We start from the raw sequence: 26,542 nt of genomic DNA on the forward strand, positions 1-26,542 counted from the left end.
TATCCCCTTATAAAATTATTCACTTAAATATATCTATAATTTAAGAATTTTTCTTTATATGTACAAAATATTAAAAAAATTTACTCCAAGATATTTTAAATCTGAGATTAGAAGTATGTAGTGCTCATAGAAAAATGGTAAAAATAGATCTTTAATGAAAACAAATTATAAATTTTCAGAGATAAAATGGTGGTAATTTTAATAACACAGATAATGCAGGTCAATTCCTTGCATTATTTCATTAATTTATAATCTTTAATAAATAATCTGTTTTTTTTATATTTTATAGATATATAAAAATAAGATCATTAAAAATATATATAGACGTACATATCTATTTTCTTTGTCTTATCAAAAACCACAGCAGTGGTTTGTGCCAAGGCTTGCTGTACATTGTAATATATATGTATGTATTGTAAACTTAATATTTCATTAGATATCTTAAACTTTAAATAATTATATTTACATAATTAACTATAGTTATATTTATATAAAATTATTTGAAATTTAAAGTATCTAATAAAAAATATTCAGTTTGCGGTTAATATTAATCTTATCACCTTAATAATCTTATCACTGAGCTTATTGAGCTACTTGAACAATTTGCTCTTAATAAAGGTTTATCACACAGAAACATATCAATATCTCTTGAAAAGAGTGATAAGAAAAGTGGGGAATGTGTAAACAGATATTAACGTTTGATGTGATACTACAATGATTTGCGCTGCTGGTGTGGATCGGACGGTTTATCACAACATGCAGCTCTATAAGATATTATTATTAGTTGCAGGTGTACTATTTGCAAGTAGTAATGGGCTTTTTAATACAGGTATGATAGATAATGTTCATATAATAGTTTATACTCTATTAGTGTTTTTATTTCAATAGTTTTTATAATATATAGGTAATACCTATGCATATAAAGAAGATATAAAGTCTATCGAAATTTGTATAGTCGCATAATGTACAAGGAAATCGACTAGTCACATGTCACATTTTTGTCTATGTGTAAAGAATATTTTTTTACTACGTAGATCATGATTGTTTATGATTCTTTATATATATTTGCCTTTTACGATTATGCAAGTTTATTTGGACGAACTTTTAAAAAAATACTTTTATGTGAGTTTATGTCGAGCTTAGTATATGCTTGTGATTCATCTCATATCTCACGATAATACAGTTTTGTGTAAAACTAGTTACAACGAATATATATGTGTGATGTATTATTTTAATATATAAGAGATGCTTTTATCGAAAACATTAACAAAGAAAAAGTGGTGTCGTAATATTTATCATTGAAAAGATAATTATATTAATATTATCAGTTGTCCTTATTCACCTATCGGAATTGTGCAACTTTGACATCAAGATAAAAAAAGATATCTATTCTAGAACCTATAAATAACGTATACAATAGAGATTTCTAAAATAAATTTCCAATAAATTTACGGTAAAGTAATTATTTGTAATTACTAAAAGCATTGTACGCTTTTCAATTAATATCGAGTGATGTTGCGTTCATGTTTTATATTTTTACAGACAAAGCGATAGAATCTTTTTCGACTGCAATTGAACAATGGATAAACACAAAAGAAGAGTCTCCGTCGTTTCTGTCCTACATTAATACATTAGCTCTCCCAATTAGCTTACGAGGTCAAGATTGGCGTAGTTTCACCGGTGAAAGAAGCCAATTTATGTGTACAATATGCCAATCTGTCATAGACACTTACATAAAGTATCGTAAGCAAGGAAAACCAGAGGATCAGATTAAATCTGAAGTGACCAAACTCTGTGTTCGATTAAATATTGAATCTGAACAAGTCTGTGCTGGCGCGATAACTCTCAATTTGGTAAGTTATGTTCTTACAATATGTATAGATAGTATACCAGATAAAAATGTAAAAACGAAGATTTATGTTAGCTGATGTCGTAGGCATTATAGGACATGAACAAAAAGTTAACAGACAATAATTAACTTTTATGAAACTTTTATGAAATGAATATAGAGTTACTGCGTTGTTATCTATAACACTTGTAACATCACTACTTACATGCGATATTGTCCGGTATTGTCTGAATTACGTTTTTATTTGCAGCCAACGATTTTATATATCATAGATACAAAGCAGAACCTAACAGCATCCACAATCTGTGGAGTCGTATTTGAATCACAATCTTGTCCATTAATTGATGACGAATACAAATGGACAGTTAAGATCGACAACAATCCTGGAAAATCGGTCTCTGAGAAGAAGAATAACGAGACTATAAATATCGTGCAAATAACAGATCTTCATTACGATCCTAAGTATGAGCCTGACGGCAACTCGAAGTGTGGAAAACCGGCGTGTTGCCGTAAGGGACAGAACGATACAAATGTGAATGATGAATTGGCCGGTTTCTGGGGAGATTACAATAGCTGCGATACTCCATGGCATGCCGTTGTCGATGCGCTGTATCACATAAAAGATACACACAAGGTAAGTAACTTATGATCATCCTGTTCACATTTATATAATTCTTCAAAAATGTGTCGTTACTTTGAGCATCAATTTATAGGATATCTCCTACGTTTATTTTACCGGTGATCTAATAGATCATGGCGTTTGGGAAACGACTTTGGACGGAAATATAAAAATTATTAACGAAAGTTACGATTTATTTTACGAAGTATTTGGAAATACATCCGTATATCCTATTTTGGGTAACCACGAGCCGCAACCTTTAAATCTGTAAGTTATTCGCTATCATCTACGCGCGAGTACTCTTCTTTTTAATCAGTATCTATTTGGTTTAGCATCTTGGCGAATAATTCATTCGTGAAATTTAGATACGCTCCTACAACTGTTACTAATGACAAATTAAGCACGCAATGGCTGTACAATATGATAGCTGATATATGGATCGGTTATGGATGGTTACCAGAATCTACTCGTTCTACTATTCTGCGGGGTGGATACTACACAGTTTCACCTAAAAAAGGATTCAGAATTATAGCTCTGAACAATAATGTATGTTATTGTTATAATTGGTAAGTGGCATAAGACAACTGCTATGTTATGTACAATAATACTAATCCTTCTTCTAACCACATTATTATATATAATTTTTTCATTCTTTTCTTCTTCTTTCTGTTTTTATTTTTAAAAGCGTATATGCATAGATACTCTTTTTTTATCTTAAACATAACTTAAAAACTTACCATCTTGTACAATTTAACATTGAAACACTTTTTTAGGTGGATATGGTATCAGCCAAAAGATCCTGATAACCAGTTACAGTGGTTAGCAGAAACGCTTTTGCAGGCTGAAAAGGATGAAGAGCTTGTACATATATTAGCGCATGTTCCACCTGCCCATGAGCATTGTCAAAGTACATGGAAAAGAGAATATCTTAAAATCATTAACAGATTCGCTCACGTAATTAGAGCGCAATTTAATGGTCATACGCACAACGATGAGGTGGAATTGCTTTACGGTAATGAAAACAAAGTCAAGAATGTTGCTTGGAATGGAGGCAGTGTAACTACTTACACCGAATTAAATCCCAATTATAAGCTATACATTGTCGACAATCAAAATTATGTGAGTGTCGTTTCATTCAAATACATACAATTTAAACTTACAAATGCTACGTATATACGAGGATTTTATTAACATATAAACATATAATCTCTGTTAACTCTTACAGAAAGTAAAAGATTATGAAAACTGGATATATAATTTAACATTGGCGAATAATGATCCTAACGATCGACCTCAATGGTATAAGTCATATTCATTTAAAGAAGAGTATAATATTTCCGATTTGACTTATGATTCGTTGAAGGATTGGTTCGACAGACTATCGCATGATAACGATCTGCTTAACCGTTATTATGGGTAATGTATAGAGATTTATGAGATATTTGCTGAATATATTTTGTCTCTTACCAATAACTTATGATTCATAATAATTTATTCAGGCATTTCTTCAAACTTGCTGAACCGTCATTGAGGAAAGAGTGTGATATAGAGTGCAAGAAGACTGTCATAAACCGTATAACTGCAAGCCTGGGAGATAAAACTAGTGATTAGATATTAATACTAGTGACCTAAAAATGGTCACGTGAATAGTCAGTTTTACTTTACGAGAAAATTGTGATATAATATGACATTTGTATATAAAAATATTTGTAAAAAAAATAATAAAAATTACACTATGAAAATCTAATATGTTCTATATTTATTACTACATTTTTTACAATTGTTTACTATTAATAGAACCATTCTTTTAACAAACAAGTATATGCATTTCAAAATGTCTTTTATATGGTTCTATCCACTATAATAGTTATCGATGTTTACATAAACTTTTTATATCTACTAATTTAAATACAGGCTTACGAAAAAAATCTTGTGACGGTATGTTGTCAAGTAAAGAGACCTGAAAAGTTAAGTTAAAATTGAATTACAAATGAATGAGAAATTATTTTGTTAAGTACAGTTGTAAGAATTGTTGCAGAACACACTGATTTACACCAACAATGGAATAAAATATTAAATGTTTTTGCGCATTACTAAAATATAAAACTCACTTGTATCCTAACATAAGTGAGAAGTAATTCAATATGCTCTGGGTTATTGCATTCAAGGCAAAAGAATCTTCTCCAAAGTGCTCCTGCTAATACTTTGTCATCAGATAGTATACCTTCATCGTAACCTATTATAGCAGCATTAAATTGATCCGATATTTCTTTTATTTGTTTGTTTTTAATATTACTACTTATTGTCTGCAATAATAATAATTATATTCAGTAAAAAGCAATTAATGAAGAATCATGATAAATATATTATGCACATACACGCATACACATACACATACACACACACACACACACACATATACAAACATATTTGAGATATCAAAAGGAGAAGGAAATGACAATAAATACTGTAAAGTTTTCTATTGAAAGTATAATATTACTTACACCAAGTTTTTCTGTTCTGGCTTTTGTGTCATCCCACATTGCGGTTACTATTTCATTTCTCATGAATTGTCCATTCTTTTTTTCCGCCATGTAACGAACCATTAACATCCATACATGAAGTTCTGTTACCAAGAACCATGAGTACAATGTATCTGGCATGTTAAAATCTGTCAAAAAGAAGTTTAAAACATATATTGGAAAATTATAATTATATTATAGTTATCTCTTTTAATATGTAAATTTTATAAAGCATTGACTCTTTTAAGTGTTATGTCCAAATTATGTGTAAATGTTTATAATTTTATTATAATAGATTGATTAAAACATTCCTTCGAATTTTTCAATAAAGATAAATATCTCATTATAATAGATAAAAAGACTTACGTTCGTAAAAAAAATTATAATCTACTTGACGCAACATATGTTCGTATGTGAAACAAGCAATTACCATGTTTCTCTGTAATTAATATTTTAACATCAATGCAGTGTAAATATTTTTATCACTATAAAGAAATGTATTATACAGAATATACATTTAACTACAAATATAAAAGTATGTCCTTTTACTTTAATATTAAATTAATATAATATAATAATATACAAATTTTTAATTACATATTTTTGTAGATCTAGAAAACCAATCTTTTTTAACATCTTCTTTATATATCCCATTTGTTTTACATTCGAAACTACAGGTGCAGCCGCTGGAGGCGAATTATTGTAATGTGCAGATGTCATGTGGATATTTTTAAAATTTAATAGCTGCTTTGTAGAAATTATTGGTAACAGCCGAGGAGTATTAAAAATTCCATGAGTTTGAAGTGTTCTTTGCATTGATGATAACATCGTATTCTAAAATACATATTACCAGTGAGTGTAGGTTACGTATAAAATTATAAGATATAGTTTGAAATAATCTTATGTTAAGAATCATAAATATATAAAAAAAAAAAATACACTAAAGTGTATTTTAAAGTGTAATATGGTGTAAAAATATACCATATTATCGAGGTTATATTACCGAATAACTCAATGAACAAGTACCTTTAACGAAGTAACGATCCGAGTACATTGCGTGAAGAACATTTTTACATAAATATCCTACCTATACTTACTAACATGAGGAACATTTCATAATACAAAGTGGAAACGAATGTATTAGGTGTGCAGACATAACTAAGGTGCTGCCCATCCAACTTTTGCCAAACGGTAAACGCAAGAAGCTGCATAGAAAATGGAGGTCATCAAATAATGGGTTCGTGTATGCGTGTGTCCAAATTTAAGTAAGATTTCTTCGTTATTCGTCTACGGAATCACACATCGTCGTTCGAACCCGTTAAAGCTATTTACATTCTTATGAAATCGATTAATATTCGAGAAATGAACGTTGATTTTGATGGTGTAAAATGAAGGAGAGACGTGCTTGTTAATCTCACCCTTAGAATATGTTAACCGGGAAGAATATTTTATTTCTCTGGATTTTTCTAAATGTTAGATGACCATATGCGTTTTACATGCGGAATTGTACCGTTGATGATTGTTTTCATAGGTGTAATAATTTATGGATTAATCTAGGTAGGCTTTTTATTACTATATATTCTCTATAAATTGTGCGATCTAAATTCACTGCATTTGATGAAAGTGTCGGGGATCATAGTAGAAATATTTCCTTTATTCTTTAGCAAAAATATCTTTTTTGAGTGATATAAATATATGGTTGTTAATACATGTACATATATATATATATAACTAAAAATATATCAATGTATTACACAATTAACAGTATGGATAATTTATGTATAGATATTGTTAGAAATAATTGAATGTTATCTGATAATCAACTTTATTTACATACATCAATAATTTCTTAACAGTATTTTTTAATCAAATATACATCACAGAAAAGACTTCAAGTTACAAACATAAGGATCCTTCAGAGACTTTGGGAATTCCATGCACATGTTGAAGCATACCATGGCTTTAGAGAAAACAAAATCTGTGCAAGTAGGGACCAAAAATAAAAAGAAAAATGAAAAATTTGGGAAAGTAAAACTTCCTAGGAGAGATATAAATAGTACAATTAATCCTGATTTATCCAACTTGCGTAAACCAATTGATACAAGTGTATCTACTTTGTACCATATTAGTAAGCTGCTTGAAGATGCTACAGAGGAGGTTAAATCTATATTATCTTATGAATGTGACATTATTTATGAATGTCGTATTTGCCGCAGCTTATTTAGAAGTATTGCTAATTTTGTATCTCATAAAAGAGAATATTGTAAAGAAAAGTTTAATATTACACTTCATAGAAATATGTGGGATGATCTCAATACAGTAAGCAGAATATAGTTGCTTTTATTCTCACTATAATTCACCTTAATTATAAATATATTCTTTTTTTCAGATTTCTGCCTTTGGTTCAGTAATTCATACATGTCAGACAAAAGAAACAGTAATTAAAAATAACCTTACAAATGATAGGATACTTAGAAGTCAAGTATCCAAAGAAACACATAAAAGAGACCTCACTGCAGTAGTAGATAAGCTTCTTAAAAAACAAGAAGAAAATATGAGAAATAACTTCTATAGTAAATCAGACATTGAAAATATAATCACTCCCAAGGATCAACATATTTATTTAAAAGCTATAGATACAAATAGTTCTGCAGTATATCAAACTATTGAATCATCACAAGCAATAACTAATGTTACCGATTTGATAGCAAGAGAAGTAAGAATAATCTATTATTAAATCTATTATTAAATATAAATATTATTAAATATATTGAAAATACATCATGCACGATAATAACAAAATGACATTTCTTTGGTTTTCAGATGACAGAATCCCAAAGTGTGATGGATCGGAATAGTACTACATTAGAAAAAAGTGAATTAGAAAAGAATTATAATCCTATTCAAGCTGATACAAATAATAAAGATGATAAGATGCCAGCATATAAGTCATCAACAAATAGCTTAGTTTGCACTATATGTAAATCAACTTTATTTCTTATTTCTTTAACATTTAGCATTGATTTATTCGCAGTAGGTAGATAGGGAGGAGAGATAAAACTAATGAGATTATTAATGTCAAAAAATTAATCTAAAAGTTTTAACTTAATTTGATTTAATACAATTAAATTTAATAATTTTATTTGATTAAATTCGATAAGGTGATATTATTATTTGTAATGATAAGTGCCAAACTACTGGTTGTTGGCCCATGAAAGTTGTAATCAATACATTTTTCTGTGTGTTGTTTAATATAATATAATATATAATTAATATGATATAAATTAATTATAATTAATATAATTATAAAATATTCGGTATATCTGAAATATTTTTGTTTTACTGTGTAGGCAATACAAAGTTTTCAACAAAAAAAACGTTGACTTTCCATAGGAAAACACTGCACACATCCCAGCGTGTGTGCTATACCTGTCCTCGCTGTACAAATACATTTGCAAATACATGGAGTGTTCATCGACATTTATTCAAAGGTAAATTTCAATGCTGATATATCAGATGTATCATATGTGTTGTTTCTTCACTAAAGTTCAGTGCTATTCACAGATAATATTTCCCAGAGTACTTCTGAAAACATTTCGAATAATCTGTCATAATGATTTTCTCAATGTAGTTCACAAGTTGACTAACGAGCAAGTGCGTAAATTAAGATCTCAAATTGAAGAGATACCGTTCGATAGAGAAACAGCTGCGACGCAGTGCTTTAAGAAAGGTCGCCCAACTAGGACATCTGCTTCAGAAAAAATAAAGCATAATAGTCTGGCAAATAACGATAAAGAACAGGTAAATTGATTGCTCTTTGATGGTTTCTCATCACAATAGAATACATTCTATATAATCATTGCATTTTTGTATAGGAGAGAATATCCCATTCAGAATCCGATGTAAAAGATTTGAGCTGTAATGGATTCGAGGAAAAGGAAGTTTTGTCTGCCCATTCGCAGTATTATCAAGCACTGATCGCTGCGTACAGCGAAGTTAAATCCGAAATCAATCTGTCTGATAGAACTTCGTCAGATTTAATATTGAAGGACGACAATTATGAATTGAAAAATGAATTAAAAGACACCGATGCAACGACTGACACGAATATAAAGTCATCCACTAATGAAGATTCATCGAATACTAACTCCGATCGGACGTCATCGCCTTCCGACATAGCCATCTATGTGCAAGATGTTGCTACTCTTAGCAACGAAGATTGGGATATCTTAGAACACAATGATAATTATTTGTCGGACCGCAATTTGACAAATAATAATAATGTTCTTCCGACAATTTCACCACCGACAGTCCGTCAGAATATCGATGACGAGCCACCGGTACTTGAGCCTTACATTTCACAGCCTTCTGAAATTGTATCCCAAGATACAAAAGAAATGGACTTTATAGATTTAGAGATCAATCATGAAGAAGGCAATACGCTGAGTCCCAACGATGAAAAGCGAACAATTGATTTGAATGGTGAGTATCGTTCGAATGACTGTAATAAATTGTCGTTCACGGTAGGGAAACGTTTTAGACAAGCAGATTGTGTAGTGACGTGTATATCATATATATATTTCAACCAATTAATTTCTACATAGTAATTTATATGATTTCAGAGGAAGATATCATCGAAGTGCAACAGGATCGCTCTGAATCGCAACCTTCGCATTCGATGCAATCGGATGAGACAGAGCTGACTTTATCAATTAAGAATAAGATAGCCGCTATGACGAATTTTCAGAGATTACAGTGCCTTTTATGCAAACGAAAGTTTATATCCACAACTAGTCTACGTAGGCATATGGCGAATCATATTAAATGGTATCGGTATCGCTGTAAATTATGCGACTTCAAGTGCTTCTTCAAATGCGATTGCGTCGCGCATTGCAATAAGATGCATAACGCACAAAATAATCCAACACTTATAGCGGAGATGGTGGGCGAAATACCGCAGGATGAGTATACATGTAAGACATACGAGAATGTCATTATGGACTTGATGAATACAAGGAAGAAGTTGAACGACCTCGATGTCGTTGATAAAGTTGCGTCGTCCTCTCAGTCGGAAATTTGTGAAAACTTGAGCGATTCGAACGATGCGAATTCGCGTGCTGCTGTGCACAAGGAAGAAACTGCCACGACGAAGGAACGAATTACCGACTCGTGCGAAAGTGTTCAAGACAAAAATGTTTCTACGGAAGTTACTGGTGAAGACACGATGGTTTGTACGAATCTAGAGGAATACATGGCGAATCGTAGCCCAGGCAAATTAGACGTTCATCCTGATCTCAAGCGAATGGTAATGGAGGTGATACTTGGTTCCAACGATGCGAATAGCGCGGCCAAACAGGCAGATTCGGACAAGAGTGTATCAGATATTAGTAATGAGGCAGGTGGAGATACACAAATAAACGACAATGAAATTAGTACCGAGTCTATCGATAACACAACGGTAACATATTGTTCGGTCACGAGCGATTCCAAGCCTCAGCGTCCTGTACGCAAACGGATAAAACTCTTGTGCGAGGATTTCATCTACGACTTAGGGAACACGCAATTCCGAAAAGAATCCAGTAAGGGCTCGTCGTCGTTTCACATCGCCGGTAAATCGCCGACGAAACAGCATTTGAATTTGTGTGACTCTGATACTTTGACGAACGTGCGAAAGAAAGCTAAATTGTACAATAGAGCAGTTAATTCTAATTAATAATTTATATTGAGTAATAATAAATCGTCTTGTGACTTTTCGAAATGTCAACGTGTTATGTTGCGTATAATAACTAAAACTGCATATCAGTGATTCGTTGATTTAATAAAACAAAAAAAAATAAATAAAAATGGAAAATTAAAATATTCATGTGTTAGGAAAATGCAAAAATCAAATGGGATATATGTCATTCTATTTTTAAAGAAATAGAATTTTTAATTCTGATTAAAGAATCTGACGATGAAATACAATAATCGACGGAAAGCGATGTTGCATTATATCGTATATATTTTATTGATAAATTATACGGAGCGTTGTACGCGTGTATATAATTTGCCTTCAAACTCTCAGGTTAATTTTCTACTATCCGATTGAGTAAACCAAATGTATGAAGTAATCTATATATTATCTGTACGTTGAAGATCTGTATATTGAAATGTATTTTATTAAACACATGAATTAATATTCATACGCCTAAATTCGATTTGATCCAAAATTTACATTTGATTGAAAGTACATTGTTTCGTATTTCGTGTACATGTTTTGCTTCAAGAGCTCGAATTGAATTTCGATTGCTGTATGATTGAGAAACAAGCTGACCCGAAATTTAAATTCGATATTCGATTTTTAATATAAAGTATCGTTATATACTAACACGTATTTTCCAGAAAATCTTTGATTTAATTTAGAATTACAAGCGACCGATGATCGCTCGGTAATTACATTTGTATAACAAGATACTCGTACCAGATCGAGTGAATATTTTGCAATTAAAATTTCATTACATCTTTTCCTTCTAAATGAATATACAGACGCATGTCGTAAAGGGAAAAGAGGAGGGGAAAAAAGTCGGGAAGAAAAGGGAAGAGGAGAAAAAAACACCACGAGCACGAACGAACGGTATCGGCAAGATGCGCCACGCTACGCGCGCGTCAACCGAACACGCGGATTGGCCAGTGACCGGGTGGTGCACGTATCGTTGCATTGCGCGGCGCCCTTTCTGCGTCGCGTTGCACCGCGCCGCGATCCGAACCTGCCGCCGCTCGCTCGACTCGATTGAGCCGCGAACTGCGATTGCTCGTGGACGTTAGCAGACGCGCGGCAAACGGCGCCGAGCAAGTTGCTTTTATTCTCCCCGGCTGGGACACTGTGCTTTCGCGACGCGACGCGCCAGTCTAACCGTAAACGTGAATCTTTTACGAGCGCGTCCTCGTCATTGTCGTCGTTCTCCTCCTCATCATCGTAGTAGTAGCAGCGCGTTACTTCTTTCACTTCAGTGCTAAATTGTGTGTCCCGCTCAGCTACGTGTGTCTCTTGTGCAACACGAACGACCTTGCCCTCAGCCAGCTGCCGGAACGAGGAGCACATCCCAGGAACACATCGTAAACGTAAGTCGGAAAGATGAGAGTATGGGAATGAGAGAGGGCGAAGGAAGGAAAGAGAGAGGGAGAGAGAAAGAGAGCGGAGGAAAAAGAGTGCGTATATGCGATGAGGGTGAGAAAGAGAGGAAAAGGGGAGGACAATGGCTTGAGCTTCCCCACGATGAAGAGATAGATTCCAGACTCCCGCCCCGATAACTCTGACGAGTCCGAGTGTGTAGTTATTTACGTTGGCGACGTGACGAAACGAGACGAGACGAGACGAAACAACGGCGCAGCTTTTCGGGCAGCGTCGGGGAGCAAATGTACATCAACGGACGGAAGATGAAATCTCCCCGGTGTTGCGAGAGCCTGCCCCTCGTCCAGCCTCGCCTTCGTTCCCGACAGTTGTGTCTTATTCACGCGAGATGTGCAGCTCTTTCGCTCTCTCGTGCATGATAATCGCGCCGTATGTTGTCGCGGGGGATTCAGAATACGCACTCCGGATGCACAGCGAACGCTGAATGTGCCTTTCTACCTCCAAGTTCCGTTTTCCTCCGCACGAATGTACATAACGTGCAATGTCGTTTCGGCTTGAAATTGAAAAGGCATTTTAGCGATCGCTACATGCGCCCGGAAGAAAGTCCCTGCTTCGGAAACTGGACTCTCCGATACCGCTTGATATCGTCGTCGTCGATAACGTGTACCTAAGACACATCGCGACATCGTGATGTTTCGAGATTCGCTTTGTCGAGGTGTTTATCTCTCTCTTTTGCTCTCTCTCTCTCTCTCTCTCTCTCTTTCTCTCTTCTCTCTCCTCTTTGCCTCCCTCTCCTCCCTTCTCTCTCTCTCTCCCCCTCTGAACTCCCCGAACGCTGAGGTCGCAAGTTGGCAACACGAATGGAGCAGGCGCGAGTACCGTGTGTCTCACGAACGAAGCCCCCTGAAATTGATACTTCCGCGCAATCACGGCGACTCCTCCTCGAGCGATGGCTTATACGCAATTAATGCCTCGTACCACTTGTTGCTGTTACTACTACCTGTAGTTCATGACAGCGAATGCACTCGACCCAGAAGCGATCGCGGGGCTACCGCGGTTGCCGCCGCGACTGTCGGAGAGTGTCGCTTGGAGAACAATACCCGTGTAACGCGGAGTACGTACCCTATACACGCAACCATCGTCCATCGGTAATCATTATCTAGGACGAGAGACGGACAAGAGAGAGAGAGAGAGAGAGGAGGGGAGGGGGGAGAAGAATCGTATTCTCTCCTCTTGCCATCGTCGCGTCTGTCATCGGCGGTCTTATGTTACCGGCGAGGCGACATTCCGCGTGAACGGTGACACGTCGCGGCGAGAAGTCTCGAGTGCTCATGAGAACAACTGATTAACACGAGCTCGTTACGCCTACGAGAGGAGGCGTTTTGTTGCGAGAACGTTGGTCAACGATGGGCTTTCAGGACGCATCGAATCCTTTCGAAGTCCAGCGAAAGCGTCATCTCTCCTCTCGGCTTATCTCCGATGTTGCCCGAAAGCATCGAATTCCCAGGAGTCTCGCCCGCGACGTGTAACCCGAGCTGAAATGTTGGTGTTCTGTATTAATTAATACCGCAAGTTCTGTCGAACTTGTCGAGAGGACCAATGAGGAATCTCGAGATAGGATACTATGTATTACTCGTATATATATGTATACACAATTGGCATATCTTGATGCTGCAAATGGTTGCTCACTACCGCTTTCTCCATGCTGAAGACACTCGAAGATGCACTCGTCCCAGGATAATCACATTTGTGATATCTCATTTTTCATCATTTCATTGTTACTCGTAGCTTCGTTAGCAATGCATTAATATAAAACATAATTAAAATATAATTAAATATAATATAATAATAATAATATAATTGAATATAATAAAATTAAATATAATTAAATATAGCATAAAGTACTCAATTACAATTATGGAAATAAAGTACGCGAGACAGATAAATCTGAAGTAATTTAATAGAGATTAACAAAAAAGCTGTAACAAATGTTTACTCTCATGATCTTTTTTCTCCTTCTCTGGACTTTGGGAGTCTCGTTAGAATACGGAGTTCTTAAAAAAGTTGACAGTCTACGAAAAAACAGAGGTAATAGTTGTGTGTTCAACAATGCTGTTTAACAATTATCAAAATTCAACTTGAAAATCAGCAAACAGCCAACAGAATTTACATTAGATTCCAAGACCACTCATAGTTATGAATTATGTAGGATCTTTGGATCTATCGAGGGCCAACCGGCAGGAATGATAATTAACGTACTAACACACACACACACACACACACACGTATTTCGCGGTATGCGCGCCGTTCACCCGCTCGAAACTTAATGGAACTCCCGGAACAGTTCGCCATATGCGAGAATAAATTTGATCGCTTGCAAGATGCGGAACATTTTTTCCTTTAGGAGCGTCGACTGTTTAGATTGTTCAGCTACTTAGCGTAGTTTTTTTCATCTGTTTTTATACTATCGTGCATCGCGTGTTGAGCCGAGAAGAGTGCATATTGTGATACAAACACGTATATCGGTGCGACATTTACAATCGTGTGATTTAAATATATCGTGGGCTGTCGAAATATTTCCGATCGGATTCTCACGGACATCGCGTTGGTTTACACGTGTTTTCTTCGGTGTTTTTCCTAAGTTATAGCTAGTATCTTAGTTGAGCCTGTGACAAGAGCGAGAGAGTGGGGGTTAACGCGAAACAATGCCAAAAGAATAAAAATGTATCCCAAAAGTTGGCTTTTCGCTATGAGCTTACACGTTATAAATATTTCCCAACCGTTCGTATCTCTTCTCCTTAAACACAAAGCAAATTTAAAATAATTCGTACGGTCTATAAATAAACTATAAAATGTCTGGATTATCTGATACGAGCGAGACGCGATGAGTATATGGCCTCCGGCTATAAAGCATCGCCTGGTCGAGGAAAGATTTTTTTCTTCTTTTTTAGTTATTCAGACCTTCAACTGCGACAGCGACATAATTTTCGAAAAATTCGGCGTAGGCGGAAAAACGACTTTACTGACGCTCCTCTTTTTCGATCTGGGAGCCCACACATGTTTGTTTGTGTTGACATCCCGTCCAACAGGCGACATTCCAACGGACGTCCAAACACTCGAAATTCTTCGTCGAGACTTTTCTCGACGACTGTTTCTCTCCTTCCTTCTTGCGATTTCGAGTTATAGTTTTTGTATACACACATCTGTCGTGTTAATGTACGAATGTACTCCGGTTCCCGTTAGCAAGTGGCAAGTAAGAACGTCTCTTTCGACGGGCTCTCATCTCATCTCCGAGCTGAACGTGTAATCCACCATCGCCACGTACGCCGTCGAAATGTAAATATTCGAGACACGTTCTCGGCTCTAAGTGGAAGCGTCACGACCTAGAATAGCCGTAATTAACTTACGGCGTATGTCTTACGGCCATGTCGTAGCAGTCGCAAAGGCGAAATATACGTTCGCGTATTTCCCGCTGTGTAAATTCATCTCAACATGATCGGGATGCGCAAACATTCTTCTCTCTCTCTCTCTCTCTCTCTCTCTCTCTCTCTCTCTCTCTCTTTCGACTTACCGTACACACTTCCACGTGTTATCTCCAGTCAATTACTGATTTCTTCGGTTACCGTGAGCATCATATCGGAGTCGTCCTGCGTTCGAGAGAGAGAGAGAGAGAGAGAGGGGGGGAGGGAGGGACGAAAAAGTTGAGAAGTACTCATTAGCCCGCAAAAGCGGAAACTGTCCATTCTCATGTAATTCGAGCCGCTGCCACTAGATTACCGCCGTCCAAACAGTCTCAATTACGCGTCGTCTTTCGCACACGTCGCGGTTACGACTTGCACGCGCTCCGAGAAGGTCGATGCACCTGTCGATACTTCAGACGGCATAGTCGATCAAGAGCCGCCGCGAGTGTCCAAAGTATAATTCAATTCTAGCGCTCCCTTCGCCGACCGAAAATCTATTTTATCATGATCAAGTGACCGCATCGATTGGTTTGGTCGCGTCAGCCGGCTTCCTGCGCCTCGTTTTTTTACATTATCCTTCGCCCGTTTATCGTTCGCTCGGAATTGTCGGAAATGTTGGAACAAGTCGGCTACTTCCACGCTCGAGATCTTGAGGAAAAAGCCGTCGCGCTACTTTCTCGATTCTCGTCTCGCGATCCTTCTTTTCGTTAAAAATAAACGGTATTTCGGTAAGCTCGAGAACTGCATTAATTTTCCTCCTGTTCGGTCTAAAAAGTCAGCCGGGAACGACCACGGATACACAGGGAGGGGCAGGGAGGGAGATCTCGCGACGCCTCTCTCGTCGACGAAGGCTCGCTCGCAGGTAGAGATGGGAAAAAATTGCCGGGACGAATCTTGTAATTTTCGTCTATTTCGGGAACTCGTCGAAGCGAAATGAGACGTTTGTCGCAACCCTCTTGCGACCGAGTGTTTATCACACGTATATACATAGCAACCGTGCGACGCGGCGTGGGTGCGACACACTGTGCGTACAACAAGTTCAGCCGTGGTCTTCACCGATGTGCCATAAAGAGAGGGGGGGGAGAGAGAGAGAGAGAGAGAGAGAGAGAGAGAGAGAGAGAGAGAGAGAGAGAGAGAGAGAGAGAGAGAGAGAGAGAGAGGTCACCCCCTAATAGAAGTTTCACAATCCGAATTACCTACCCCGTCGCTCGCTCGCTCGCTCGCTCGTTCGCCCGCCCGCTCCGCTCGCTCGCGCGGGGACAAACACGTAATGCACCCGGGGGCAATGGCATCGCGCGAAGCGCGGCACCGTGTGTCGTTATGGTAACGCCTGCCCACCACATAAGTCTCTCTTCTTCCTATATTGTCCATTGGCCGTGTATCTCCCCTTTTTCTCGCACTATTTTGCGCCCCTAACGCCTATTCTTCGGCTCATATCAAGCCTGACTATTAAAGTATCGCCGGCGCTGAGAGTTTTCAGGTCGCCGTCCGTAGACAGGTCGGATGTCGAGGTCTCAGAGAACGTCAACACGCTGACTGTCGTAGGGCCCCTGTCAGTGGCCGGCCGGCGCTGCGATGTTTTTTTGCTGCGTCTCATTATATCGTGGTGTAAAATATAACGGGTTGCATGTAAGAAATTAGCTACGAGCCGACGAATATATGCATCGTGAATTGTATTTATTCATCGCTCACTTTTATCGTTTATTTCGTGGAATTTTCCCCGATATTCAAACTATCCGAACACTCGACATCACCAGTCCATCGTGCAGATTGATCATTCACGTTTGGGTCACGCTCGAGCTGTTCACGAATTTAGAGCCTGAATATTTTCGCTTCGAACTGTTCGATAGCGCAGTTTGTTCGAATCTCTCGTCCGAGTTTTAATTGCCACAATTGCCGGGAAACGTCTATCGTTTCCGCGTCGAATACGCTGTGCTGTGAAGGCTCTATTAACGAGGTGATAAAGTACTTACTACGCAACCTTCCACATCTCGCTGGATCTATTCCTGGATGAAGAATAATCGACCGTTAAGCCGAGCGCTCGAAGCTTTGATAAGTAAACCAGAAAGTCCCGTGGAAATTATTTGGTACGGCGGGATAGGTGAACTTTGTCGAGAGAGAAAGAGAGAGAAAGTGCTTAATCGATAACTAAAGATCGTTAGCGGAATTCCAAGGCCTTTTGGGTTTGACAGTCCGCGTGAAAACTATCGTCAAGTTCCCCAAAAATATCCAGACTTCTGAATCGAAAGAGTAATTTTAAAATGTGAATATTTGGAACCTCGAAAAAACTTAAAAGCGTACAATTCAATAAGCAAAACACGAGTCCCGAATTTAAGAGCTTCGATATTTCGTACTTTCGAATAGAGTTCGCAAATTCGAAACTTCAAAGACGTAGGTTTTAAACTTCAATTTTAGACGCCGAATTGTATAGAAGACTTAGATATATCGAATATTACCTGCTACACATTGAAAAATAACCGCATCGCGTGTTGCGTAAATGTTGCGAACAACGTAACGAGTATACGTTTTCCTAACAGTCCGCGGAGAACAATTTGACGAGAAGTGCGAAAGAAAGTAACGTCGCGTGTCGTATCCCCATGCGACATCAATATCAACGCGTTTGAATGTCCACGAGAGGAGTCGACCGAGGAGCGAGTCCCGTTAGACGAGCACAGTTGTGAAGCTTCACACGCGCGGAAAAAAGGGTTGGGCTGCCGCGCGAGCGCAACCTGTTCCGATGTTCCCTTTTCGCCGTCGGTTTTGAAGGAATCTCAAATGCGAACCTCGTGGAACGGCGCGGTTCGCGATCCGCTTGTTGTGATTTATATATTTCTTTCGTTACTCGCGATTCAAGAGAAAAAAGAAATATACCGAGGGCAGGGAGGAAAAAGGGAGTACGACGGTACCTCCAGTCGTGCCTCCTCGTTCTCTTCAACACCCGTCTCGTCGCATTTTTCTGCTCTCCTCCTTTCCTCGTACGCTGTATCCGCGTCGAAACCACATTCCGACCACCGGAGACCGCCCTGAGCCTTTTTAATGTGCATCTTCTCCCCCTCCCTCTCTCCCTCGCCCCTTCATTTTGCTTCTTTTTTCGACGCTCCTGCATGTTGCACCTGCTCGTGAGCGGGATGCATCTGCTCTCAGTGCTGCATTCTTATTATCTGATTTCCGAAGGGGTTTTCGTGCGCGAGGTCTTTCGCAACGTGCGCGAAGCGCAGCGCGACGATACGAGTAATGTCGCGTGCATTGCGAACGCACACCCGCGAAACGAGAGGAAGAAAACGAGCAAGGATTTCGAGCAAATAACGAATAATTATGTCCGTGTCGAAGCGAACACACGGTGACATTACGAGCGAATATTGCGTAACGAACAGCCGCGTAATTGCGGCTTTATTGTATGCTTTACGGAGGGAAAAGTGTCTCTCTACGATCTGTGCTGACTGGTATCCCCTTAAAAGCGAGGATAATCTGTACAGAGCGCGCGTGTCACCTGCGTTACTTTTTAAGAACACAGCCCCTCGGGACCAATTCGGAATCGATACACTCGAGCGAAACAATCTCTTTTATCCTCTCTCTCTCTCTCTCTCTCTCTCTCTCTCTCTCTCTCTCTCTTATTTTTCTCTCCCCAAGATATCCCGCTCCCCTAAAGGGTTAATCGGTTTGCGGAGGCAGTCCGCACTCGACGGAAATCAGCTGAGCGCCTCGTGAAATAATCAGGAAGCTATTATACCGAGTAACAGCCGGAGCTGCCGAGTATCTCGCTTGCTCGTCCGTTCGTCCATCCGTTCGTTGGTTCGTCGCTTGGTTCATTCGCGCGTTCGTCCCTCCCTCCGTTCGTTCTCTTCGCGAGCGAAAGCCTACCTCGAAAGCCCGGTGTCGCTTGTACAATGTTTTAGATCAGCGAATTAATTAGGAGGATCGCGCACACAAGCGGCCGCGCATAAATCCCGAATTCGCGGTAAATAAACAGCGCGACGACACGCTCGTGGGCCGCAACAAACGAAGATATTTTCCACCGCGTTGACCGATACTTATCTCTCTCTCGCTGTGTGATGCGCGGTGACGGGACGATTGAATTGAAATTTGAAATTTAAATCACACCCACATCTCAGTCACATACACACAGACACACAGTCGTGTCCTTGGCGGATCGCGTGTGCCAGGTGATGATTACGATATTGCTGAAAATGAACCGTTGCGTTTCCGCTGCTTTCCGCAGTATTCCGACACGGAGATGCTCGCGGTGCTTTCGTAATTTTTGCGTAAAGTATCCCCGAAATCGAAATTGTCATTCGACGATACGCTGTCATCCACGTTCTATCAGTTGACGTGTTAACGCTCAAAGCGCTGCAATAAGGTAACAAGCTCGTTTTATTTTAGCTTGAGTAACACCGTTGTGGAAGAATTGATTGAAAATTTGCCGAGTCCCTCGTCGTAAGTCGCAATCATCCTCTCCTTTGTTTCGCACTTTACGTGGCTCTCGTGCGTAATTTCGAGTTTCGGAGGAAACTACAGCAGAGTACGTTCCCGGGCCGGGAGGCGCGTTTGGCGTTACAGTCGGGGCTGAGACGCCTCTCGTATCTCGAGATCGCGTTGGCGCGTCGTGATTTACGAACAAAGGGCAGCTTTTTTAAACGCTCCCGATGCGCGCAGGACGCACGGAGTTATGTTAAGTCGTGAGCGTGGAGCAAGCTGTGCACGCGATATCGCGTAAGTGTGTGCGCGCGCGCGCACGTTGATTGCACGCTGCGATGATTCGCCGTCATTGTGTCGTGAGAAGCCGCACCGTAACCGCACACCCTTACCTCCTACGCACGCACCCGTTCAGCACGGTAATATTCGTGAGAATTTTGCTCGATCGACTCTCGCCCGCGCATCTTCCCCGCGCCGCGCTTTCGGCTCTGCGAGGACAAGGGCGAAATGCGAACCTTGCCTCTTCGATATCGCTCGCTGATTGACGAATCAAAAGCGACGAATCGGCCATCGGAGATCCATTTTTTATTTTTCCATCGTTTCGAGCGCCAGTCGAGAAAGGTCACGATGGGGGCAGAACGGCTGCCGCTCTAATCTTTCTAATCTTCCGTTTTTCAGCGCACTGTTCTGAAGCGCGCGCTGTGTGTTGAATTATGTACACGTGATATTAACTCGCACACCGCGTGAACACGCGTATCTCGGCGTCGCCGATTTAATACGCGAATATTTAGTTCCAGTTGTTACTGCAGCGGGAGAAGGAACGGGTTACGGTGCTTACGTAAATTATCCTTACGATCGGGCAATCGCGTGATTTTTATCGATACCACGCGGCGGAGAGCGCGAGCAAGTGTGCGGTTGTGCGTTCGTTGCGTTGCAAACCGGTGAAAGTGCGCACGTTGGCCAGCCGTGGCGGCGTCGCGACGAAGAGGAGATTTTTCGACCGTGCGCGCAACACATGAATGAACGCGCTCACGCGTTTCGCGTAACATATACCGTTGCCTGCTCTTAAAGACACCGCGGTCGTTTCATTTATTATTTCGAGCGACCGCTCACGCGAGAGTTTGCGAGGACCCGAGGAAGGAGAAGGAACAAGCGCGAAAGAAACCTGCCCTGTCGCGTATAATCGCACTTGCGAGAAACGGACATTTTTATCCACGCGGTTTCGACATTAACGACGATCTTTTTTCGAGAGGGAAAAGAAAAAGAGGGGGAGAGAGAGAGAGAGAGAGAGAGAGAGAGAGGAGAGGAGAGGAGAAGAGGTGTAAAAATAAGCCATTAAAAGGTCGATTAAATCCACGATCCATCAATAACGTGTATCGCATGAATGCCATAATATTCCTTACGCGTAACGTCAAGGCGATGTGACGTCTTCGATGTATATATATATATATATATATGTACGATGTATATGTACGTTCGGAAATGTCCATTTACTTCCACGGCGACGATACCATATTTCAACGATAGTCGATTTTCAAGTGTATTATCGCCGTATACGAAGTGTTCGGGAAGCTCTGGGAAAAATTAATCATAGATAGAATTGACTGGTGTTATTTTCATCGCCCGATGGACGATTGTCGCGGAAGTGTGCGGCTTCTGCATGACCCATTTCCCTCTCCGATACAGATGATTCATCCGAGATGATCCACCGACGAGTAGTGAATCGTACGAATCGTTGACAGTCACACACGCATACACAGAAGCGTATTCGCGGTTGCCGATCTCTCGCGATGACTATAAGGCTGCGTTTTTACCGAGGCTGCGTTTAGCGAGAAGTCCTCCTAGGATCTTTCTCCGACCAGGTCGGCGGTCTCCCGACGTCCGCACGTGCATCGCCGCTGCCGTAATCCGATAATAATTGCGATCGTAATACGCACGCAACGCCATTATCGCTGGTCATTAGTATGCACGGTGGAATAGATTTACCTTGAAATCTCGCGACGTAGTTCGCCAGTACGGAGCGAGAGACGCTTAACGCGCGCGTGGCATTCATGGCGCGTCGCGTGTCTCTGGTTGTGCGCAGCAACGCATTGATTGTGTCTATACAAGGCGTCGCGGATCCATCGTTCGCGCTATTCCATGGGAAATGGGCGAAGATCAAGTCGCGTTCGCGTTTGAAGAGCGACCTAATTTCGAGCTGCGTGCCGAGCCGGGCGAAAGCCTCGTGTTCTTCCCCGATGTGTTTTCAGTCGATCTCCAATCGATACACCAATTTTACCCTCCAGCCAGCCCTTCACACGCTGACTGCCACCTGGTCCAGGGTGGTCGCGGCACCTGTGATTTAACTCAGCTTTTCGACGAGCTTCCGGCTTGTCGGAAATTTAAACTGCTCGGCTCGACCGACTGTCCGAAGATTCATCGGAATAGCAGCTTCACATTTGCATCGCGTGTTCCTCGTTATCGCTCCTCGTTAACTCGTTTAACGTTCCTCACACAGCATCCCCGCGTGTGACGGTAACGAATGCATCGCCGAGACGAAGACGTTGAGCAAACGTCGTAGATGCCAGGAAGACGGCAGCTTCCTCGCACCCCATTTAATCATCCGATTGACGTGAGAGAGCGGGCTTTTCGCGATACTGCGAAACAAAGAGAAACGGAGGAAAAAGTGCGAGCCCGATTCGGCACGCAGCGTGTCGACCCGCTGACCTGGAACCCAGCATCTCTCTCTCTCTCTCTCTCTCTCTCTCTCTCTCTCTCTCTCTCTCTCTCTCTTTCCTATCCTTCCCCTCTCCCCCTCCTCTCTCCCTCTCTCTCTCTCTCTCTCTCTCTCTCTCTCTCTCTCTCTCACCATCGGGTGATCCAATTTTCCGCGTGTCGTTGACTCCTTCCCGTATCAGGCCGCGCGTACTGAATGCTTCGTCCTGGATGGTCGTCATCGATTTCCAGAAGTGGGAGCCCTGCGGGAGCCCTGCGAGAGGGAGAGAGAGAGAGAGAGAGAGAGAAAGAGAGAGAGAGAGAGAGGGAGGGGAGGGAGAGAGAGAGAGAGAGAGAGAGAGAGAGAGAGAGAGAGAGAGAGAGAGAGAGAGAGAGAGAGAGAGTGAGAGAGAGAGAGAGAGCTAACGTTCTCGCCTTCTACGTTGGGTTTTCCCAACGTCCCCTGTCGCCCAAGATACCAAGAAAAGCGCTCTCTCCCGCCCATCGGCGGGACGAAGCTGAACGAGTCTCAGGCGAGTCGTACCTGTCGCGTTAACGACTGCCGCTGGAATTGCCCGGACGACGTGCGATTCCGACAGTTCGAGTCGCTCCGATTGAAAGGCGATGGCGGAGGAAGCGAGCAAACGGAAGCTGTTTATCTTGCATTGCTTTCGCAGGCATTTTCCTCGCCATTCAAGCTGGTCGAGCGACTCGGACGTCGCAGACTGTGATCGAACGGTCGCTCTCGCACGATCATTGATTCCGGCTGGGAGGAACGTCTCCAGAATGTGTGCAAATTTTTCGCTCGATTTCTACCGAGGATCGCGAGGCCGGGAAATTAGCAGCAACTCAAGCAGCAACAGCAGCAGCGACGGTGGTCTGCTGTAGTTGCAGTCGATACCGCCACATCCAGGCAACGCGAGACGATGTGAGACGTCGCGCGGGGGGATGAGAGCGGAGTCCTCGTGCATGTAACGAGAACCGTGATCTGGATATTCGATACTGGGTCGCTCGATCAAGGCTCTCCCGTGGTTCTTCCCGCGTCGCCGATCTCTATTCGACCCGCTTCTGGAGCATCGACGGGATCGTCGCCGACGATTTCTCTCGGTCGTCGACGATCCCGCGTCGAGCGCGCGCGCGGAAAAAGCACGACTCCGTTCAGGCGAAGGCAGCAGTGCCGGGACGCGTACCTGACTCGGGACCCATTCTTGTAACATTGTGGTCTTTAAACACGAATATTTCAACTGTCAGCATGAAACAGACGTATATTCGTGCCATATGGAAAGTTTAAATATCTGAATTTAGAAGGCAAAACAACAAGAGAGTGCCCAACATGCGCTAGGCACGTATGCCGGCATCGGTGCTTTCATCATGGGTGTAACCGGATTTTCTACTGCCTGCCGACCAGACGAGGACTCGTTCGTAGGAACAGAAATTCCTGTCGTAATTGCCGACCCGCGATTTACGCTTCGGACAATCGGCTACGCGAGGCCCGGCCGTCAATTGCGAATCGTCTCGGTTCGAGTGTGCCGTTTACGCTCACGAACAGGAGGACAGTCTCATCCTTGAGACTGATTGGCAACATGCTCCCTGGTCTAATTCGGACAATTCTCTTCTCTTTGTTTTCCGCCCACGTCACACGACGATACTGTCTGCATTCGCGCGTTCGCCTACGTTAATTAGTCGGTCGTCGACGGGCACCTAATATTGTCGCGAAATCAGGCGTAAATCATTGAAGTGCATGTTCGATACGAGCACACGGACGCGAATACCAATTAGTCGACCCGAAGGACGCTTTCTCGAAACGAGGAATTGGACGAAGTTCGAGTGTTGAAAGAAAAATAAGAGGTCCTCGTTAAAGGTGACTAAAAAATGGGTCGGTGCTTATTTTATTTGCGACAAAATAACGAATCCCTCAAAATTGGATAATTTTTCTCACCTTATCTGACAAGCCTGCATCGAATTAATTTATGTTATCATAAGCCGTTGTCGCATTTTTAACTACAACAATGACGATCTCTCGTTTCGTTTACCATGCGAGGTATGGGTCGAAATATAAATCCTTCACGAATCTGGGAATTGCGCTGTTGACGCAAGTGTTATTATAAGCGGCGGTTATTAATTGGACGTAGTGTACACACATTATTGGAATTTCATTATATATTTAACCGTGTGTAATCAACGAATGTATCGATTTGTTGCAGACGCAATCGGTGAATCACCGCGCCGCAAAATGGGCTGTGTCTCGCAGTGCGCCAAGTACTTCCTCTGCTTGTTCAACTTCGTATTCTTCGTGAGTATACATAGTTGGTCTTTGTAACAGCAACTTGAAGCGCGAAGGAACCCGCCGTGTCTGCATCGCGCCGCGATCGCGCGGCTGATAATTTATCAAACGCGCAACCAGCCAGCCAGCCGGCCAGTCGCGATCGCGTAAATGCACCTCGCTCCTCGAACCTTTACCTCGGCAATCGTACGGTACTCGCACGTTAATTGTACGATTTTCAGGGTGGTCCATTCTCGCGACTTTTCAGCCCTCGAATGAATCGCGAGTCGTCGGATGTGCGAGCCGGTCTCGCCTTTGCTTCCTCAATCTCCATCTCTCTCGTCGCAGAGATGTATCTCCTTTTCCGTAAAATAAACTGCTCGATTTTCGAGAATACACATTGCATAACGTAAATACGTAGATAAATATCTCGGCAAAAATCTGGCTTGCCAAAGTTTTCTCGCAATTACCGGTGATCTCGAGATACCGTTGAATGATTTCGCCAGCGTTGTTAAGCCACGCGGTATCTTTAAGGTGAATCGAGGGAATCGTAAAGCGATCGCTAAGCGGCGCGAAGAAGGATCGCAGGTGAAACTTTTCGATCGCGCGAATCGCTCCGCCACCGGGCGGAATACCGGGCTCGCCTCCTTCTGCCGCAGCCTTGAGATCCGCGATGCAGAACGGAGACGTACAACATTAAGTTCGTGCTTTGCAGATCGCCGGGGGAGCGGCGTTGACCGTCGGTATCTGGCTCTTCGCCGACAGGAGTTCGTTCACCAACCTGATCGGCAAACTCGATCAGTCCGACATCTTGGTAAGTTTCATCGCGAATAAATTGCATAAATGCAGGCTGAGGCGGTAATAACTATTATCACCTGGAGTACGCTAGAAATATACATGAGGGTAGGAGAAACGTTCATCTAACAGAAGTTACATGGTAGAGAAGCGTCTCTTACGGCGTGCGGCGGTGACACTTTCTTTCTGGAACGAAGATCTCAGTTTGTGTAACAGAATGGCGGATCGATATGTGCATTGTCCCGAGAAAGCGAAATCTCGAAATTCAGAAACTGGACAGATTTCCCGAGAGTCATGATACGTAATGTAAAGGGTGTCCCAAAATTCACGCGAGAAGTAATTTTGATAGAAAACACAGGTTTATAATTAAAAACTATAAATTTTTTATTGATTTATAAAGTATACAGTATAGGGTTATGTATGGAATAACATATTGGGTAAACGGCCACAGCGAAGAGAGTTCGTTGAATGGATTATGGAACAACAACAAGTGGATGCTGATTTTTCGAACAAAATCATCTTCAGCGATGAGGCCCATTTTCATCTTGATGGCTTGGTTAATCGACAAAATTGTCGCATTTGGGGTTCAGAAAATCCACGAGTGATTGTTGAGAAACAAATGCATCCACAACGTGTCACTGTTTAATGCGGATTTTGGGCTGGAGGCACCATCGGCACCATTCTTCTTCGAAGATGCGGCTGGTCAGGCAATAACAGTTAACGATGCTCGCTATCGCGACATGATAAACCAGTTTTTTTGTGCCTAAATTGCAAGATATGGATGTGGACGACATGTGGTTTCAACAAGACGGTGC

At 41.2% G+C, this 26,542-nt stretch overlaps 4 protein-coding genes across 14 annotated transcripts in view; 3 read left to right on the plus strand and 1 right to left on the minus strand.

The window, feature by feature from the left end:
- The first annotated feature begins 634 nt into the window (after positions 1-634).
- On the plus strand, positions 635-4,176 carry LOC105185522 (sphingomyelin phosphodiesterase 1). Its single transcript, XM_011145092.3, has 8 exons — positions 635-829; positions 1,543-1,853; positions 2,100-2,483; positions 2,563-2,735; positions 2,834-3,034; positions 3,242-3,587; positions 3,694-3,884; positions 3,968-4,176. The coding sequence occupies exons 1-8, from the start codon at positions 715-717 to the stop codon at positions 4,077-4,079; spliced, it is 1,833 nt and encodes a 610-aa protein (XP_011143394.1). The 5' UTR covers positions 635-714; the 3' UTR covers positions 4,080-4,176.
- Uqcc1 (Ubiquinol-cytochrome c reductase complex assembly factor 1) lies at positions 3,981-6,212 on the minus strand. Of its 3 annotated transcripts, XM_019842514.2 has the most exons (7): positions 6,088-6,212; positions 5,588-5,824; positions 5,357-5,429; positions 4,973-5,139; positions 4,580-4,774; positions 4,389-4,428; positions 3,981-4,055 (listed from the first exon to the last, which is right to left on the minus strand). In XM_019842514.2, the coding sequence occupies exons 1-7, from the start codon at positions 6,199-6,201 to the stop codon at positions 4,033-4,035; spliced, it is 849 nt and encodes a 282-aa protein (XP_019698073.1). In that variant the 5' UTR covers positions 6,202-6,212; the 3' UTR covers positions 3,981-4,032. The 3 variants fall into 3 exon arrangements, with proteins under 3 accessions (XP_019698073.1, XP_011143395.2, XP_011143396.1); XM_011145093.3 differs by lacking the exon at positions 3,981-4,055 and having other exon boundaries at positions 4,205-4,428; XM_011145094.3 differs by lacking the exon at positions 3,981-4,055 and having other exon boundaries at positions 4,205-4,428; positions 6,017-6,163.
- LOC105185524 (zinc finger protein 800) lies at positions 6,199-10,754 on the plus strand. 3 transcript variants are annotated; one of them, XM_011145098.3, is made up of 8 exons: positions 6,199-6,255; positions 6,874-7,309; positions 7,380-7,706; positions 7,814-7,970; positions 8,341-8,481; positions 8,622-8,791; positions 8,866-9,472; positions 9,613-10,754. In XM_011145098.3, exons 2-8 carry the CDS (start codon positions 6,926-6,928, stop codon positions 10,701-10,703), a joined length of 2,877 nt encoding a protein of 958 aa, XP_011143400.1. In that variant the 5' UTR covers positions 6,199-6,255; positions 6,874-6,925; the 3' UTR covers positions 10,704-10,754. The 3 variants fall into 3 exon arrangements, with proteins under 3 accessions (XP_011143400.1, XP_011143397.1, XP_011143398.1); XM_011145095.3 differs by lacking the exon at positions 6,199-6,255 and adding an exon at positions 6,403-6,547; XM_011145096.2 differs by lacking the exon at positions 6,199-6,255 and adding an exon at positions 6,474-6,547 and having other exon boundaries at positions 6,847-7,309.
- Positions 10,755-11,734: 980 nt separating this feature from the next.
- Positions 11,735-26,542, plus strand: part of Tsp66E (Tetraspanin 66E) — a 35,229-nt gene continuing 20,421 nt past the window's right edge. For all 7 annotated transcript variants that reach the window (XR_849955.3, XR_003112819.1, XR_003112820.1 and 4 more), the window contains exons 1-3: positions 11,735-12,091; positions 24,874-24,962; positions 25,648-25,746. Coding sequence is in view for 4 of the 7 variants with exons in the window: in XM_011145100.3 (XP_011143402.1) it covers positions 24,903-24,962; positions 25,648-25,746 (159 nt within the window). In the remaining 3 variants the exon portion in view is untranslated. The remainder of the gene's footprint in view (positions 12,092-24,873; positions 24,963-25,647; positions 25,747-26,542) is intronic.

The sequence above is a fragment of the Harpegnathos saltator genome, unplaced genomic scaffold, assembly GCF_003227715.2.
Source record: "Harpegnathos saltator strain DR-91 unplaced genomic scaffold, Hsal_v8.6 scaffold204, whole genome shotgun sequence".
NCBI classification, from domain to species: Eukaryota; Metazoa; Arthropoda; class Insecta; order Hymenoptera; family Formicidae; genus Harpegnathos; species Harpegnathos saltator.

What these genes read in the sequence shown, in the direction of transcription:
- Uqcc1 (XM_011145093.3), bottom strand. Translation starts at nt 6,201, where the DNA reads ATGCAGCTTCTTGCGTTTACCGTTTGGCAAAAGTTGGATGGGCAGCAC. An exon ending in TTCTAGATCTACAAAAATAT is followed by an intron (nt 5,430 to 5,587) that starts GTAATTAAAAAT and finishes TATTAATTACAG; the next exon opens with AGAAACATGGTAATTGCTTG. An exon ending in TTATAATTTTTTTTACGAAC is followed by an intron (nt 5,140 to 5,356) that starts GTAAGTCTTTTT and finishes TCTTTTTGACAG; the next exon opens with ATTTTAACATGCCAGATACA.
- LOC105185524 (XM_011145098.3), top strand. Translation starts at nt 6,926, where the DNA reads ATGCACATGTTGAAGCATACCATGGCTTTAGAGAAAACAAAATCTGTG. An exon ending in TGTGGGATGATCTCAATACA is followed by an intron (nt 7,310 to 7,379) that starts GTAAGCAGAATA and finishes TCTTTTTTTCAG; the next exon opens with ATTTCTGCCTTTGGTTCAGT. An exon ending in TCATCGACATTTATTCAAAG is followed by an intron (nt 8,482 to 8,621) that starts GTAAATTTCAAT and finishes TTCTCAATGTAG; the next exon opens with TTCACAAGTTGACTAACGAG.
- LOC105185522 (XM_011145092.3), top strand. Translation starts at nt 715, where the DNA reads ATGATTTGCGCTGCTGGTGTGGATCGGACGGTTTATCACAACATGCAG. An exon ending in GCGCGATAACTCTCAATTTG is followed by an intron (nt 1,854 to 2,099) that starts GTAAGTTATGTT and finishes TTTTATTTGCAG; the next exon opens with CCAACGATTTTATATATCAT. An exon ending in TTGTCGACAATCAAAATTAT is followed by an intron (nt 3,588 to 3,693) that starts GTGAGTGTCGTT and finishes TAACTCTTACAG; the next exon opens with AAAGTAAAAGATTATGAAAA.